Source organism: Jaculus jaculus, chromosome 9 (assembly GCF_020740685.1).
Source record: "Jaculus jaculus isolate mJacJac1 chromosome 9, mJacJac1.mat.Y.cur, whole genome shotgun sequence".
Taxonomy (NCBI): domain Eukaryota; kingdom Metazoa; phylum Chordata; class Mammalia; order Rodentia; family Dipodidae; genus Jaculus; species Jaculus jaculus.
In genome coordinates, this window is record NC_059110.1 from 113,738,872 (window position 1) to 113,756,844 (window position 17,973).

At 51.4% G+C, this 17,973-nt stretch overlaps 1 protein-coding gene across 2 annotated transcripts; it reads right to left on the reverse strand.

Moving 5' to 3' along the window:
- Window positions 1-583: 583 nt before the first annotated feature.
- Window positions 584-4,678, reverse strand: LOC101596804 (keratin, type I cytoskeletal 14). Of its 2 annotated transcripts, XM_004655399.2 has the most exons (8): window positions 4,160-4,678; window positions 2,913-2,995; window positions 2,222-2,378; window positions 1,879-2,040; window positions 1,668-1,793; window positions 1,350-1,570; window positions 1,215-1,261; window positions 584-829 (listed from the first exon to the last, which is right to left on the reverse strand). In XM_004655399.2, the coding sequence occupies exons 1-8, from the start codon at window positions 4,676-4,678 to the stop codon at window positions 732-734; spliced, it is 1,413 nt and encodes a 470-aa protein (XP_004655456.1). In that variant the 3' UTR covers window positions 584-731. The 2 variants fall into 2 exon arrangements, with proteins under 2 accessions (XP_004655456.1, XP_045014448.1); XM_045158513.1 differs by lacking the exon at window positions 1,879-2,040 and having other exon boundaries at window positions 1,668-1,772.
- Window positions 4,679-17,973: the final 13,295 nt, after the last annotated feature.

Sequence of the window (17,973 nt, forward strand, 5' to 3'; positions counted from 1 at the left end):
GCCACCCTGAGACTACATAGTGAATTCCAGGGCAGCCTGGGCTAGAGCAAGACCCTACCTCAAAAAAGACAAAAATAAAATAAAGAAAAGAAAAAAGGATTCTGGGCTTGAGAGATGGCTTAGTGGTTAAGGCACTTGCCTGGGAAGCCTAAGGACCCAGGTTTGATTCCTCAGCACCCACGTATTGCACATGGTGGCACATACATCTGGAGTTTATTTGCAGTGGCTAGAGACCCTGGCATGCCCATTCTCTCCCTGTCTCTCTCTCATAAATAAATAAATAAATAAATATTTTCTTAAAAAAGAAAGCCTAGCAGAACACCCAGCACCAAAGGCCCAGGGGAGTGTGGGAAACAATGAGTGAAAAAGGGAATAAGCCATGCCCTCAGAGATCCCACGCATGACCTGAGACACACAGCTATGTGTGTGTGCTCTGAAATGGTGAAAGTCATCCTGGGACCTGAGCCCAGCCCGCCCCCAGGCCCCTTCTCCCAGTCCCTGAGGCCACAGCCAGGTGCTCTCACAGCTCCTCCACCTTCCTCCGCCTCCACTCCTGACAATGACCAGGCAGAGGTCACGATTATGCAACTCAGATAAAGAAGCTTTATTGACTGCCAAGAGGGAGAAGGGCCAGGTAAAGTGTGGACTGATTGGCGATAGGAAAGGGACTCTTCCAGGGATAGCTGTGTCCACAACAGGGCTCTCCTAAGCCTCAGCGGTGCCTAGAAGCCTTAGTTCTTGGTGCGGAGGACCTGCTCGTGGGTGGACACCACCTTGCCATCGTGCACATCCATGACCTTGGTGCGGATCTGGCGACTTGAGGAGGTCACTGGGGAAGACGGGAGATAAGACATTAAGCGGAGGAGGGCAGGCGATGGGGTACTTGGGAGCAGAGAGGACAAGAGGGCTTCCCGTGCTCAGTGTGACCCCTCATAGCGGACCTGCCTGAGAACTCAGACCCAGCTAGTTCAGTCCAAGCGAACCCAAATGGACTAGAACCGCGTGGGCGCTGTCCGTGGTGCTGATAGTCACCACCGTGGGGTCTACCCTGGTATCCATAGGGATATTTTTTTTCCTATCCAAAGAGGTTGACAAAGTATAACGGGTGAGGACACTTAGCTCAACTCCCAAGAAGCTCTAACCTATGCCCTAGACCTGAGGGGAGAGCTCAGGTGGTCGCAAGAGCAGGCTTAAGGAAGGGGAGGGAGTCTTACCATCTCTGGATGACTGGGAGCCGGAAGAGAACTGGGATGAGGAGAGGCTGCAAAAGCAGAAGAGGGAAGGTCCATTAGACAATGGGGGGAGGTGGCAAGTGGAGAGCACCCTAAGGTGGAGGGGGTTCCACTCACTGGGCATCCTCGCCCTCGAGCAGGCGGCGGTAGGTGGCGATCTCCTGCTCCAGCCGCGTCTTCACGTCCAGCAGGATCTTGTACTCCTGGTTCTGCTGCTCCATCTCGCAGCGCAGCTGAGCCAGCTGCTCCTCCACGCTGCCGATCATCTCCTGGATCTGCTGCAGCTGCATGCAGTAGCGGCCTTTGGTCTCCTCGAGGTTGTTTTCCAGGGACGCTTTCTGTGAGGAAGGGGAGTAAGATGAGGGGTCATTGAAGATGTCCATCCCCTCCCACATTGGTCCTAGGACCCACGCAGAAGCACGGCAGCATCCCTACCATGCTGAGCTGGGACTGCAGCTCGATCTCCAGGTTCTGCACGGTGCGCCGCAGCTCCGAGATCTCGCTCTTGCCGCTCTGCACCAGCTCGCTGTTGGTGGCCACCTCGCGGTTCAGCTCCTCCGTCTGTAGAAAAAGCAACACTGTTCACACCAGGAAGCCCTGGAAGGTGGGTGGTCCTGGTCCCCTCCCTCTCCACACGGCCACCCACCTTGCTGAAGAACCAGTCCTCGGCGTCCTTGCGGTTCTTCTCCGCCATCTTCTCGTACTGGTCACGCATCTCGTTCAGGATGCGGCTCAGGTCTACACCAGGGGCCGCGTCCATCTCCACGTTGACATCTCCGCCCACCTGGCCTCTCATGGAGGCCATCTCCTGCACAACCAGAGAAAAGCCCACAGTCAGGAGCCTCATCCAGGCAGCTGAGTGTGTCTGGGGGCGGGGGAACCCCTAGTCAGAAGTTCTCTGCACCTGAGCACCACCTTCCTCCCACAGCTTCTTTCTCATCTCCTCTGCCAGCCATTCCTGTAAGCTGGCTTTTCCATTTAGTGCTCACCTCCTCGTGGTTCTTCTTCAGATAGGCCAGCTCCTCCTTGAGGGTCTCGATCTGCATCTCCAGGTCAGCTCTGGACAAGGTCAGCTCATCCAGTACCCTGCGCAGGCCATTGATGTCAGCCTCCACGCTCATGCGCAGGTTCAGTTCCGTCTCATACCTGGAATGACCCAAGGGGGAAGAAAAGAATGAGATGCCCATCCCAGACACACTTAAAGCTTTGTTCTCTTACAGCTTCTTCCCATAGCTGGCACCCAGAGGGTGTTTAAGGGAGCCAGTGTTAAGACACAGTGCCCATTGATTGCTCAGGTCTGAACATTCCTGGGGTCCAGGGAACAAGGCAATTCATCATCAAGCATTGCCCTGGAGGAAGATACTTCCAGCTTCAGCCAACCAATAAGGTTCAAAGCCTACAAATATAACAACCTATTACACTTTAGGGGCAGATGGGGAAAGTGGGGCACACCTCTCCCTGGAGCAATGGTTCCCACACCTGGCTAGGGATCAAAATTACCCAGGTAACCTGCTACAAATAATTGAACCAAACTCCAAGGGTGGAGCCCCAGCGTCTTGTATTTTTTTACAAGCACCCCAAGGGGGTTTCCTGGCACTGATCTGCTTGGGTTGGAAAACACTGATCTAAAATGCCCCGCCTAGGGAAGCTGGGCGTTTGGAGCTACCACTGCAAACTCACTTGGTGCGGAAGTCGTCGGCAGCCAGACGAGCATTGTCAATCTGCAGCAGGACGTTGGCATTGTCCACAGTGGCTGTGAGGATCTGCAGAATGGAAGGGCACAGGTCGTTTGTTAAGCGGACATCAGTAGGCACACGTCACTGCGGCCCACAGTGGCTTTGCCCTCAAGCTCTTGCTCCAGTCCCCCTCTAGCCCCACAGCCCTTGCTCGCCTCAGCAGCCTGAGGGGAAGACCCCAAGCAGCCAGCTTTGGCGCCCCACCTCCACCAACACAGCAGATAAGCAGAGAACCGGCCCCAGAATGGAGTTCGGGATCCAGGACCTCTGCTCATTTTATACAAAACCTAAATCGGAACTCCTAGGTCTCCCTGCACCCCGTTCAGGCTCCAGGCTTCTCCTTTCTCTGTGTAATCTAGCCCACCAGCCCTCTGCAGCCACACACATTCCTTTGCAAGCTCACCAGGTGGGATTTTCCCAAGAGATGAGACCCAACAGGCCCAGAGGATTAAAAAAAAAAAAAAAAAAGTCAAAGAAAAAAACAACGGAAGAAAAAGAAGATAGGCCTGGCTGGAGGCCCTGCCTAGGTTGTCTAATTTCCCTAATCTATGGGAGGCATCAGAGCCAGGCAGGTTCAGCAAGAGGGCTCCTGGGGTGACTGTTAGGAGCAGGAAGAAGTATGTTGGAGGGCGGACAGCACAAATCTACCAGGCTCCCCTTTATGCAGGGCATCTATGCGAGCCATGATTGATTGTAGCTGTAGGTTTTCTATGCCTGCTGAGTTGTAGGGAGAGGCCAGCCAGAGCCAAGGCTCATGGGCGGTGTCGACCTCAGCCCAGACTAACGAGCTAATGAGCGGTTTGGGTGTCTAGCCTAGTCCCGTTACAGCCTCGCTCCACCCCCCGTGCTGGAGAACAGGTAGCTAGCTGCCTCCCATGCTAGAAGGTGGGGAGTCAGGGCTGTAGTCCTGCTGTGGGACCTCTTCTAAGCCCCATCTTCTTCCTCTGCACATCGGTAAGGGTAGGAATCGCCGGCCTCCCATGGTCAGAGGATTGGAGTCCAGAAAAGTAATGAGCAAGATGATAAAAAAGCATCTTCCCACTGACCAGCCCTTTTGGGGGTGCTGAGGACCTCAGAAAAGGGAGCTGGAGTTGGAGTCTGTCCTATCTAGAGTATCTAAAGGTAGTCTGAGATATCTATCATTTTCCAACAGAGAGAGGGAGCAGGAATGGCACTGTCCAGTGCACTCACCTTGTTCCTGAGCTCCTCGATGGTCTTGAAGTAGGGGCTGTAGTCCTTGCTCTCGGCGGGCCGCTGCCTCTGGTACCAGTCGCGAATCTTCACCTCCAGGTCTGTGTTGGCCTCCTCCAGGGCCCGCACCTTGTCCAGGTAGGAGGCCAGCCGGTCGTTGAGGTTCTGCATGGTCACCTTCTCATTGCCAGAGAGGAGGCCACCATCACCGACGCCAAAGCCAACACTGATTCCACCACCAAAGCCACCACCATATCCCCCACCGAAGCCAACACCCAGGCCCCCGCCGAGGCCCCCGCCAAAGCTGCTGCTGCTGAAGCCGCCCCCGTAGCCACCCCCCATCCCACAGGCTCCCCCGGAAGAGAAGCGGGAGGAGGTGACCGACAGGCCCCCGTAGGTGCTGGGGGCTCGGCAGGAGCCTCCAGCCAGGACAGAGGAGATGCGGCTGGAGCCGCCACCAAGGCCACAGGAGCCCTTCATGGAGCTGGAGGAGGTGAACTGGCGGCTGCAGGTGGTCATGGTGCCTGGAGAGTTGAGCGAGCGAGCGAGCAGGCAGAGAGAAGAGGGAGCTACTCAGGTGAGTTGGAAGCAGATACCAGGCCTTTATACTTATGAGTAGGGGGCGGGCCTGGCATTTTCCATTCCCCTTGGCTTTCATCACCCACAAGCCAGCGCCAACTCCCAGCCAGATCCCTCCTCTCCTCCGCCTCGTCATGTCGGTCATATTTTACTGGAAACTCATTGTTTGGGGTGTTTGGGGCTTTCTTGTCCCGCCAGGTGTGATTCACCAGGGGAGAGGTGGGCCTGCAGGCTACACTTTCCCATGGGGCCCAGGGAGCCGCAGCCCTCAGGAACCCCATGGCTGGGCTCAGCCAGGATGAGGGGGGGAGGGGGGAGGGGCGGGGGACAGAGTCTTGGGGCACCATAAAGCTAGTTAGCTGTTAGTGCCACTACCTGCACAGCCCTTCACTCCCTGTGGCGGGAGCCCACCACTGCGGGGAATGGCAGCTGGCTGGAGGCATACCAGCCTGGCTGTCCCCCACCCCCACCCCTACTCTCTGCTAAGGACGCCAATCTGCTCAGAGGCGCTCTCTCTCAGCCTTTACTCCGAGCTGGCCATGCCACCGAGCCTGTCACGTTATCAGCCAGCCAGGTGGCAGCTCAGACTCCGGGCAGGTCTCCCTAGCCCTGGGCACAGACCCTACCATTCATCACACCCCTGCGCGCATACCTGTGACATTAGGTGCTCAGTCAACAAGGGCAGGTAGCCTAATGGACACAGCCAAAGACATTGAGAAAGAGCATAGAGTCATGTGTGACCCAGGACTTGACAATCCTCGGAGCCTCAGTTTGCTGCTCTGAAAAATGGGAATAAAAAGCACCCATTAGTGCTGGGTGTGGTGGCACACACTTTTAGTCCCAGCACCCGGGAGGCAGAGGTAGGAGGAGTGCCATGAGTTCAAGGCCACCTGAGACTACATAGTGAATTCCAGGTCAGCCTGGGCTAGATGGAATCCTACCTCAAAAAACCAAAAACAAAAAAAAAAAGCAGCCATTAGAGCTGGGGAGATTTCTCAGCAGGTAAATCACCTGCCACACTAGCATGGGGACCTGGGTTCAGATCCCCTAGTGCCCACATAAAAATGTGGGGCACAGAAATGCTTGCCTATAATTCCAGCACCAGGGAGGCTGAGACAGGAGGATCCTAGGGCTTGCTGGCCAGCTAGTCCAGCCTAACTGACAAGCTCAGGTTCAGCAAGAGACCCTGTCACAAAGAACACGGTGAAGGGCTGGAGAGATGGCGTAGTGGTTAAGGCGCTTGCCTGCAATGCCTAAGGACCCATGTTTGACTCCCCCAGATCCCACATAAGCCAGATGCACAAAGATGAAGCAAGCACAAGGTCACACAGCCCGCTAGGTGGTGCAAGCATCTGGAGTTTGATTGCTGTGGCTGAGGCCCTGGCGTGCCAATTCTCTCTCTCTCTCTCCTCTCTCTCTCTCTCTCTCTCTCTCTCTCTCTCTCTCTCTCTCTCTCTCCCTAAAAGAAAAAAAAAAACTAAAGAATACAGTGGAGAGTGACTGAGGAAGACTTCTGATATCAACCTCTGTACATGGACACACACACTCGTGCGTGCCCTCCCACACACATGTGTGGCCACACACATGCACACACACACACATATAAGTATGTACACCACACCCACATATGCAGGCAAAAAAAAAAAAAAGAGCACCCACTGTTCCTAGTGCAGGCAGCTCCAAGGGTCCCACAAGAAGATGACTGAAAGGGTCTTGTCAACTGCTCGTGGCATAAAGTCTAGCAAGCTGGGTTGGAGCCCATCTTGAAGTGAGTGGGGCTGCATCCCTAGAACAGGCCTAGAGGACTTTTTCCCTCTGGCTCCACGTGTATTCGTGTATTCGTGTATTCGCAAAGCCCAAAGCAGCTAAGGTGGGAGGCAAGGGACTGACTCCCTCCCGCACCCTCCTTTGATCCCCTATGGGGCTGACCCAAGAGCTGGGCCTGGGAGGGCCGCGGGCACCTGGAAGAGGAGCAGGGCTATGCCAAAGGTGTGGCCAGGATGGACGTGGAAGCTCTGACTTCTGAGGCTCCCAAGAGCCAAGGGACACTTCCAGAGAGAGGCCTGGTCGACTGCTTTGGAAGTGTGTCTGTGAAGACCTCAGCTCTCGCAGCTCTCCCTGAAACTTCCCCAAACGGCATTTTTCTGGCCCCCAGCCTCCTCCTACCAGCCCCCCCCCAGCATCCCAGACCCCTGCGGGCGGGCGTATTGGGAGGAAGGAATGTGGTCCTGTCTGGGGCTGTCTGACGCGTCCTATCTCCCCAGACAGGCCCCGACAACCCCCGCTGGAGGCCGCAGTCTTCCAAGGATCTACTTGGCTCAGGGTGGAAGCGGTGCCCGGGCTGCGGAGCTCCACCCTGCCCCAGCTGCCTGCAGAGCCAAGGTCACTTCGTACCCCCAGCAGGACTTAAGAGCTTAGATGGCAAGGCTGAGGCAGATGCTTGAGGCTCAAGGCTCCCCAAATCTGCCAATCCAGGAACCGGCGAGGATGTGAGTAAGCCAGGGTTCCACCCGGCTCCACCCGCTCCTGACAGACGCTTCTAATCTCCTTCCAAAAAGCGGTCCTCTCCGCCCTGGGCCAGCCCTGCAATTTCCCCCGTGAGAGGCAGTAGGGATTTTCGCTGAGGGACACATGCTTTGGGTAGGAGGCTTGTTGCTGTTGGCCAGGGTGGGAGGTGAGGGGATCCCTCCTGGAGCCAACCCCACTTGTGCGCATGACCGGTGACCCTTGTCCCCTTTTGTGCAGGAACCTCTGGAGCCGAGGCCAGCGGAAGTCTTCCCTCGTCAGGTTCGGCTCCAGAGACACGTCCTCACTCCTCCCCTGTTGCTTCCCCTGCTCCCTCTGCTCCTCCCCGCACTCCCGCCTCCCCTCTCCGCTCCTCCTCATCCTCCCCTGCTCTCCCTCCTCCCCATCCTCCTCTCCCACCCGCTCTCCCTCCTCCTCGTCACGGCTCTCCCTCCTTCTCCATCCCAGACCCTTCTTTTCCCTTGCCCCCCCCCTCCTCCTCCCCAGCCTTCTCCCCCCCATTTCTCCTCCTCCTCCTTCCTCCCCCATTCTCCTGTTCCTCTTCTCTAAGCCCCTGTTCTGCATTCTCCTCCTCTGCTCCACCTCCACCCGCTGACCCTCCTCCAAAGGGAACCCAAAAGATAAAGATGGTAAGAATATACTCTGGGGCTGGAGAGATGGCTTAGCGGTTAAGCGCTTGCCTGTGAAGCCTAAGGACCCCGGTTCGAGGCTCGGTTCCCCAGGTCCCACGTTGGCCAGATGCACAAGGGGGCGCACGCGTCTGGAGTTCGTTTGCAGAGGCTGGAAGCCCTGGCGCGCCCACTCTCTCTCTCTCCCTCTATCTGTCTGTCACTCTTAAATAAATAAATAAATAATGAACAAAAAATATTTAAAAAAAAAAGAATATACTCTGGTTTCTCTTCAGATCGAATAAATCTTTCGCCTTTTACTAAAAAAAAAAAAAAAAAAGATGGTAAGAATAGGAGCTGGAGAGATGGCTTGGCAGTTAAGGCACTTGCCTGCAAAGCCAAAGGACCCAGCACCCACGTAAGCCAGATATACAAGGTGGCACATGCATCTGGAGTCCGTTTGCAGTGGCTGGAGGCCCTGATGCACCCATTCTCTACCTATCCGCCTCTCTCTCTCTCTCTCTCTCTCTCCCTCTCTCAAATAAATAAAGAAATTTTTAAATATCCTTTATAAACAAGTGTCAGGAAACAGCTGACCACATGCATGGTTCACAGGGCTGCCCTTCCCAAGTCACTGTTAAGTCAATTGCCTCAACCCCAGAAACCTATTCTCTCAGGTGGGGAGACCAGATGTCCCAAATCAAGGTGGCAAGGCGACACTCCCTCTGAATACCCAAGGATAGACTTTTCCCCTGACCTTAGCTGCAAAACCCAAAACAATTCCTCCATCTTCCCATGGCCTCTGCATGTGTCTCTGCATCCTCTTCTGTCTCGGAGAATCTCACTCGTTGGACCTGGTGTCCCTCAAACCCAGCATGATCTCTTCATGGTCCTTACCTGCTTCCCCCTCATTGCAGGGACCCTATCTCCAAGTGCCCTTGACCATGGGGAAACTGCTTAACCCACAGTTGTGGTTTGAATGGACGTCCCCCAGTACATTCAGGAGTTCATTAAAGCTCACAACTTAGATCTTTATCCACCTGCCTGGAAGTGGTGTCCCTGTGGGCAGATCCTTGTGTCCCAGCTCTAAGGTGTGTTTGGGGGTGGATCTGAATTCCAGCCTAAGGTATACAGGGTGCTTGATCTCTGCCAGAGGTTCCCGGAGTGTGCTCGCTGGTGGTGGTGCCAGTGGGGAATTTTCTCTCTGCGTGGATCTCTGTAAAGGGGGCCCAGCTCCCTCCACCGTTATGGACCGTCCCCTGGATCTGTAAGCTTCAGATACCCCTGTCCCACCCATAGACTGTACTTGGTTTGGATGGAACTGACCACAGCTACTGCACGGTCTAACCGACGAGGTCTTCCTAGCCACACCTCAGAGACACGGAGATGGAAAGCGAGAACTTGGTGGAGATGGTCCTGATAAGAAATGGGGGTGGTGGGCAACTAGAGGCTTCTGGAAGCAGCTCTGAGCCACGCACGTTGGTGTGCTGGGGTCAGGGAGGTGCAGTGTTCTCAGTATTGTGTCAATGCTCCCCATCATCCCCTTCGCTATCTCCTTCACAGAGAGGGCTGCACTGGGATAGACAGCGCTTTTCATTTTGTTTTGTTTTTGTTTTGTATTTAGTTTTGAGAGAGAGAAAGAAGAAGAGAGAGAGAGTGGACACACCAGGGCCCTTCTGCTGTGAACGAACTCCAGATGTGCAACTGCGACCCTGCATGCCTGCGTCACTGTGTGCCTGACTACGTAGGACCTGGAGATTCGAACCTGCGTTCTTAGGCTTCACAGGCAAGCGCCTGATGCCATCTCGGCAGCCCTTGGTTTTGATTTTTGGAGACAGGCTTTCCCTAAGTAGCCCAGGCCAGCCTTAGATTTTTTTTTATTATTTTGTAACTTATTTATTTGAGAGAGAGGAAAAGAGGGAGAGAAAGAGATGGGCACTCCAGGGCCTCTTGTCACTGCAGATGAACTCAACTTATGTGCCACTTTAAGCATCTGGCTTTACGTGGATACTGGGGAATCAAAACTGGGCCCATACGCTTTGCAAGCAAGGGTCTTTATCTGCTGAGCCATGTCCTCAGTTCCAGCCTTGAATTTGTAATCCTCCTGTCTCCACTTACCATCTCCCCAGTGTTAGGATGTCCTGGCCTCATACCTGTCTCTTCATTTTTTTACTGTGAAATAATTTAAATATTTTTAATTTTTTAATTTGTGAGCATAGAGAGTGAGCGAGGAAAAAAAGAAAGAATAGACAGGTCAGGACCTCTAGCCACTATAAACAAATCCCAGAAGCATGTGCCACTTTGTGCATCTGGTTTTACATTAGTACTGGGGGATCAAACCCAAGCCAATAGGCTTTTCAAGCAAGCACCTTGAACCTCTGATCCACCTCTCCAGCCTTTATTTTGAAATTTTAGACTCTCCAAAGAAGTTGCAAAAGAAAAAGAAAACCACTGCCCAGGCATGGTGACATACATATGTAATCCCAGCACTTGGGAAGTAGAGGAAAGAAGGTCAGGAGTTCAAGGTCATCCTCAGGTATAAAATGAGTTCAAAGCCACCTAACTTATCTGTACGCTTCACCCAGTTTCCCCTGCAGAGAACATATCACATAAGCATTGTACAGTTTTCAAAGACAATAAATTAACATTGGTTCAAAACAACGCCACGAATCAGCCCCAGGATTTCCTGGAGTTTTGGCAGTTTTTTCAATAATGCTCCCTTCTGTTATAGGGCCCAGGTCTGGGTCCTACAGTGCATTTGCTGGCCTGTCTCCTCTGTCCATGCACTGTCCAGGACACTGCCTGAGTCTTTCCCTGTCTTTAGTGACCTTGATACTTTCTTTTGTTCATTTTTTGAGGTAGGGTCTCACTCTAGTCCAGTCTGACCTGGAATCACTCTGTAGTCTCAGGGTGGCCTCAAACTCACAGTGATCCTCCTACCTCAGCCCCCAGCTTCCAGAGGGCTGGGATTAAAGGCATGCGCCACCACGCCTGGCCTGACCAAAGTTGACACTTTTGAACAATAGATAATATCTGTTTAGATTTTCCTATTGTTTTCTCACAATCAAACTTGGCAAGAAACCCACAGAAATAAAGCATAAATCCTATTTCTCTTTCATCTTTGAACCTCTACTTTATACCTGAAAAGAGCATTTCAGGCTGGAGAGATGGCTTAGCAATTAAGGCATTTACCTGCAAAGCCAAAGGATCCCGGTTTAATTCTCCAGGACCCACATTAGCCAAATGCACAAGGAGGCGCACACATCTGGAGTTCATTTGCAATGGCTGGAGGCCCTGGTGTGCCCATTCTCTCTCTCTCTCTCTCTCTCTCTCTCTCTCTCTCTCTCTCTCTCTCCTTTCTCTCTCTCAAATAAATTAAATATATATGTCTTTTTGGCTCGTTGGTACTTGTTTTATTTATTTTTTTAACTATTTTTCATTAGCAACTTCCATGATTATAAACAATCTTGCATGGTAATGCCCTCCCTCCCCCCACTTTCCCCTTTGAGACCCCACTCTCCATCGTACCCCCTTCCCCTCTCAATCAGTCTCTCTTTAATTTTGATGTCGTGATCTTTTCCTCCTATTATGATGGTCTTATGTAGGTAGTGTCAGGCCCTGTGAGGTCATGGATATCCAGGCCATTTTACGTCTGGAGGGAGCACGTTGTACGGAGTCCTACCCTTCCTTTGGCTCTTACATTCTTTCCGCCCCCTCTTCCGCAATGGACCCTGAGCCTTGGAAGCTGTGGTAGAGATACTGCAGTGCTGAGCACTCCTCTCTCACTTCTTCCCAGCACCATGATGCCTTCTGAGTCATACCAAAAAAGAAAAAAGAAAAGAAAAGAAAATGTTCTCTACCAAAAGTGAGAGTAGCATTAATATACAGGTATGAACATTAAGAGAAGTGCTTACTGGACAGTTTGACGAGCATAGTATATACATTTAGCCAGACAGCAGCAGACGTTACACCCCTAAGGCTCATGACTACCCCTGTTGTAGGTTTTCAGTATCAGGGATGTATTCCTCCCATGGAACGGGCTTGGCTGGCCAAATATAAGGCTTGCAGTGTCCACTGTTGAGTATCTTCACTGGTGATTTCTCTCTCTCCCATTGAACTGCAGGCAGGATGGCTTCTTCCAGCTTCCTGTCAGCTGGTCTACATGGAGGAGGTTATCAGCTCAGTTCCAGCAGGATTTCTCAGTGGCCTCGCAGCCCAAGTATGTGGAGTCTTCAGAAGTAGGGTCTTATCATCTAATCCTGGTGGGAAAATAAGGGCCTTGGCAATGGCCTATAATGGCATCAGGGACCTCCCTGGCCAACAACTCACTGGAAGGCATCCCATCCCTGGCACTGATATTTTCTAGCAACAATCTATGGCTCCCGAGTGTTCCATTGTCCAAAAAAGTAGGTTTCCATATGATTTATTTATATCATCTTGGATTTTGATTAGCCCTCCCTCTGCCTTTCCTTTACTCAATCTCTTCCCCTGACCTAAATACACACACACACACACACACACACACACACACACACACACACATATATATATATATATATATATTTTTTTTTTTTTTTAAAGAGCATTTCCTTATCATCCATTGGGCTCAAGAGCCTCATTTGTCCTGGATTCTCTGAGGGGATATGGCTCCAGGAGAGGAAGGGGTGGGGGGGGCCCATGCCCACAGGAAGAACTCTCTTGCTCTTTCCTCCAACCCCCAAGCAACTCTGGGTGTCCTGGAACCCTCTCACTGGCCAGCCAAAGACATTCCCATGTTGACCTTACTTGGAGAGGTACCATGGCTTTCTCTTGTCATTTTTAGTTTGGTGTTTATTTTGTTTTCCTCTGGGAGAGAAAGGTTGGTGTTGTTTCGAGTTTTGTGTTTGTTCGTAGCAGGGTCCCACTGTGTAGCCGTGGCTAACCTTGAACTCAAAGTGCTCTTCCTGCCTCATCTTCCTGGGCGCTGGGATTACAGGCGTGCGCCACCATATCCAGGCCAAATTCCCTAATCCTTTTTTTTTTTTTTTTTTTTTTTTCGGTTTTTCAAGGTAGGGTTTCACTCTAGCTCAGGCTGACCTGGAATTCACAATGTAGTCTCAGGGTGGCCTCAAACTCACGGTGATCCTCTTACCTCTGCCTCCTGAGTGCTGGGATTAAAAGTATGCCTAGTCCTTATTTTGTACAGTCTTTTCCTGTCCGGTCAACTCTTTAGGAAAGACGTGGGAAGGGCCCTTCTGAAGCCACAGGTGGGCAATATGATCTTCAGGCCCGGGGACTTTCCTTCTAATGGAGAGACTTTCCTTCTCTGCCAACCCTTCACCCTGTCATCTCTGTCCCCATGAAGCCTCGGCCTTCGGTGCTCAGAGCACTCAGGGCCGTCATTTTCTAGCCTCTGTGGCCGGAGGGTGGAGATAGAAAGAGGCCTGGAACAGACCAGCATCCCGCACTACAGGCGCAAAAACCAACCACCAGCCGAGAACACCACCCCAAGGCTTCAGGCTCCCTTTCCCCCAGAAATCTGGGCCTCCACCTACCGGTTTCCAGGCCAGCCTGCCTATCAGAGCCATGCGCTTGTGAGAACTCAATATATGGGCCAAGGCAAGCATTTCAGTGTCTGGACCTGTCAATGTCTCCTACCTTTGCTGCAAAGCTGACAGAGCAGAGATCAAATCCCACACCAAAGATAAAGAAGGGCCAAGGGTCGAGGAATTTCTCACCATTGCATCAAGGAAGTTGCCCTGCCTGGCTTCAAGCCTGCCAGGAAGAAACTCCCTCTTTCTGGAAGGTCTCCAAAAGTCACGGCTTCAGTCTATACCAGCCTCATGAGTTAATAGGTGGAAACATAAGCCTCAGAGAGAGAAAGGGACATGTCCAAAGACACCTAGCACTTCCGGCTTCAAAAGTGAAAAATGGGGCTGAGAATATGGCTCCATGGTTAAAGGCACTTGCTTGCAAAGTCTGTTGGCCTGAGCTAAATTCCCCAGCCACCCACATAAGCCAGATGCAAAAAGTACTTCAAGCATCTGATGTTTATTTGCAGCAGCAGGAGGCCCTGGAGCTCATATATGAGTATGTGAGTGTGTGAGTGTGTGTGTGTGTGAGAGAGAGAGAGAGTATGTGTGTGTGTGTGTGTGCCCGCGCTCGCTTGCTCATGAATACACACACACAAATAAAATAAAAATAAATTTTTTTATTTTTATTTATTTATTTGAGAGCAACAGACAGAGAAAGAAGCAGAGAAAGAGAGAGAGGGGGAGAATGGGCACATCGGGGCCTCCAGCCACTACAAATGAACTCCAGATGCATGCGCTACTTTGTGCATCTGGCTTACACGGGTTCTGGGGAATCGAGCCCCGAACTGGAGTCCTTAGGCTTCACAGGCAAGTGTTTAATCACTAAGCCATCTCTCCAGACCCCAAAAAATTTTAAGTGAAAAATACTTAACAAAGCCACCAGGATTCTAAGCGAGGCAGGGTAAGAATATGTGTGGGATGCTGTGTTTGTACCCAGAATCATATTCAGTTTGTTAAAAATATGGATAGTAGCCCAGGGAGATGGCTCAGCAGTTAAAGGTGTATGCCTTCAAAGCCTGCCAGCTTGGGGTTCAATTCCCCAGCACCCATGTAAAGTCAGATGCACAAAGTGGAGCATGCATCTTGGAGTTCATTTGCAGTGGCAAGAGGCTCTGGCATGTCCATACTCACACATACTCTCTCCCTCCTCACAAATAAATAAAAATCAAAGGCATTCCCTGCCATCAAGCAGTCTGATGGTGAAGGACACACACACAGGCCAAAGGCAGGTCCGAGCCCAGAAGCTGCCAGGTGGGGCGGCTTCTTAGAAAGGGCTTCTTGACTCAGTGCTGGAAAGCAGGAAGAGTTCTGGAGGGTGGGGTAGGGAGGGCATTCCCAGCCAGGGGCAGGGCTGTGGGAACCAGAGAGTGAGTCGCCAGAGAGTCAGCACCCCGGTCAGAATGGCTGTGTCAGCAGTCCTGAGCCACCAGGACTGAGGGACGGGGACAGAGAGAGGGGCCATCCCAGTACTCCTACCTCAAGGGTAGACAGGAGGAATCTTTTCCACCAGGCAGAGGTCCAAGAGCAGATCCAAGGTCCCACAGCCCATTCACTCCCAGAGACTGAGAGAGGTCATGTGGGACAGTGGGAGGATCAGCGCCCCCCACAGTTGGAGAGACTGGGGTTCAAGGTTGGCCTCCAAAGGTCTGCTTCTGGAGAATACAAACTAGGCACCTGAATTTTTTTTTGTTCATTTTTATTTATATATTTGAGTGTGACAGAGAGAGAGAGAATGGGCATATCAGGGCTTCCAGCCACAGATGCGTGTGCCCCCTTGTGCATCTGGCTAATGTGGGTCCTGGGGAATTGAGCCTCCAACGGGGGTCCTTAGGCTTCACAGGCAAGCGTGTAACCGCTAAGCCATCTCTCCAGCCCAGGCACCTGAATTTTTGAGTTTTAATTCATGTGTGCACCAGAAAATGTTTAACCATCTATCCAGGAGATAAAAGGGATATGCTTTATTTTAAATTTATTATAAATTATACTAAAATGAGATGGGTAAAGTCGATTTACATATAAAAATACTCCTTGTTGTAAATTCTATATGGTCAATTTATTCTCATAGGAGACTCTCACTGATTTTTTATGAATTAGTTTAATTAGCCCACACACATGTGTGTGTGTGTGTTATGTGTGGAGGCTCAGCAATTAAGGAACTTGCCTGCAAACCCTAGAGACCAGGGTTAGACTCCCCAGGACCCATGTAAAGCCAGATGCGCAAAGTGGCTTATGTGTTTAGAGATGCATCTGGAATTTGTTTGCAGTGGCTGGAGGCCCTGGCACACCCCCCTTCACATTCTCTCCCGCTCTCTATCCTTGAAGATAAATAAATAAAATACTGGGGGTGGGGGTTGAGGTAGGGTCTCGCTCTACCCCGGACTGACCTGAAATTCACTAAGTAGTCTCAGGCTGGCCTCAAACTCACAGCGATCCTCCTACCTCTGCCTACCAAGTGCTGGGATTAAAAGCACGCACCATCAAGCCCGGCTAAAATATTTTTTTAAAAAAAGACAACTTCTAGGTGTCCATGCTCCCCACCTTCTTTGAGACAGGGTCTTCTACTGTTGCAAAAAAAAAAAAAAAAAAAACACTGTCAGAGTGCAAAGGTACGTCAGACTAGTGGCCCCTGGGCTTTGGAGTCTCCGGGCACTGACTCTCATTGTCCCAGCGTGTTGGGATCCCAGACGCATGTGCCACTTTGCATCTGACTTTATGTGGTTGCTAGGAAATTGAACCTGAGACAGCAGGCTTTGCAAACAAGTATCTTTAACCACTGAACCATCTTCCCAGCGCCTCACTAATTATTTTAATTTTTTCTAGAAAGAGTGAGAAAGACAGAGAAAGAGAGAATTGGCATGCCGCCTTAGCCACTGCAATTGAACTCCAGACACTTGCAGCACCTACTGAGCATGTGTGCCCTTGCCCTTGCCTCACCTTTGGTTCATCTGGCTTACATGGGATCTGCAGAAAGATAGGACATGGGTCCTTAGGCTCCATAGGCAATCGCCTTAACTGCCAAGCCATCTCTCCAGCCCTGACTTTTCTTAGCCAAACTCTTGTGTGTTATGCCTTCTCAAACTCTTACAACTTATGATTGCAATTGACAAGCAAATGTAGTTTTGACCTGAATGCTAGTAGAAATGTCTGTTATGATGTTAAAGAAAAAGATAAAAGTAGCCAGGCATGGTGGCGCATGCCTTTAAGCCCAGCACTCAGGAGGCAGAGGTAGGAGGATCACCATGAGTTCAATGCCACCCTGAGACTCCGTAGTGAATTCCAGGTCAGCCTGAGCTACAGTGAGACCCTACCTTGAAAAAAAAAACACAAAAAAGGAGGGTGCTGTAAAAATTGCTTAGTGGTTAAGGCATTTGCCTAAGAAGCCTAAGGACCCAGGTTCTATTTCCCAGGGCCCACATAAGCCAGATGCACAAGGGGGCATAGGCTTCTAGAGTTCATTTGCAGTGGCTAGAGGCCCTGGCATGCCCATTCTCTCTCTATTTGCCTCTTCCTCTCTAATAAGTAAATAAATAAAATATTTTTTAAAAAACTAGATTATGGGAGTGAGGATGTTGGCAAAGCAAAGGAGAAGAAGAGATGGTGGCCTTCATGAAAAGATAGGATTATCGAGATGGACAGAAATGGAAGCAATGGGCTGGAGAGATGGCTTAGTAGTTAAGTCTCTTGCCTGCAAAGCCTAAGGACCCATGTTCGACTCTCCAGATCCCATGTTAGCCAGACACACAAAGGTGAGGCAAGCACAAGGTCACATATGGCCACTAGATGGCGCAAGTGTCTGGCATTCAATTGCAGTGGCTGAGGCCCTAGTGCACCAATTCTCTCTCTCTCCTCTGTCTGTCTGTCTGTCTGTCTGTCTCAGAATAAATACATAAAATAAAAACAAAAAAGAACTGGAAGCATCACCCAGCAGCCATTTATCCAGCACCAGACACACTGCTTCCAGGAAGCCTCATGGGAGTCTGTGCTGCCACATTTGCTGGGTCTTTTGTTTGTCTGTTTGAAAGGTGTCCTGACATCAGTGTTCTGTTAATTGAGCTCTCTGTCATCATGCAGTGAGGAGGATCCCTCTGCTGTCACACCCAGGGTGCATCTGTCCTTCAGCAATCCTAGCTTGAGTGACGTCTGTGTGTTCCATGACTTTTCTTACACCTTATCCAACTTACTGCATAGGAAATAAGAAAGAAAGAAAGCTAAGGTTGCGGCGGAGATGCTGGAAACGGGATGCGGGGTGGTGGTGGCGCTGGTAGAGATGGTGCTGGGAAGGAGTGGTGGCGGTGGGCACGGCTGCAGTGGTGGGCACGGCTGCAGTGGTGGGCACGGCTGCAGTGGTGGGCACGGCTGCAGTGGTGGGCACGGCTGTGACAGCGGCACCAGGGGTGGACGGTGCCAGCGGAGAGATGACGGAAAGGGGAGGGAGAAGTACGAAACGCACACCTGTGCATCCAGTCTTTTGGTGGACGGAGCAAAGCCAGCTGAAGCAGGTCTCCCCTGGGGATTCTTAAAAAAAGAA

Coding starts and splice junctions, on each gene's coding strand:
- LOC101596804 (XM_004655399.2), bottom strand. CDS start 4,678: ATGACCACCTGCAGCCGCCAGTTCACCTCCTCCAGCTCCATGAAGGGC. Junction 2,996..4,159: donor TCGAGGAGCTCAGGAACAAG/GTGAGTGCACTG, acceptor TCCATTCTGCAG/ATCCTCACAGCCACTGTGGA. Junction 1,571..1,667: donor TGCAGTCCCAGCTCAGCATG/GTAGGGATGCTG, acceptor CCTTCCTCACAG/AAAGCGTCCCTGGAAAACAA.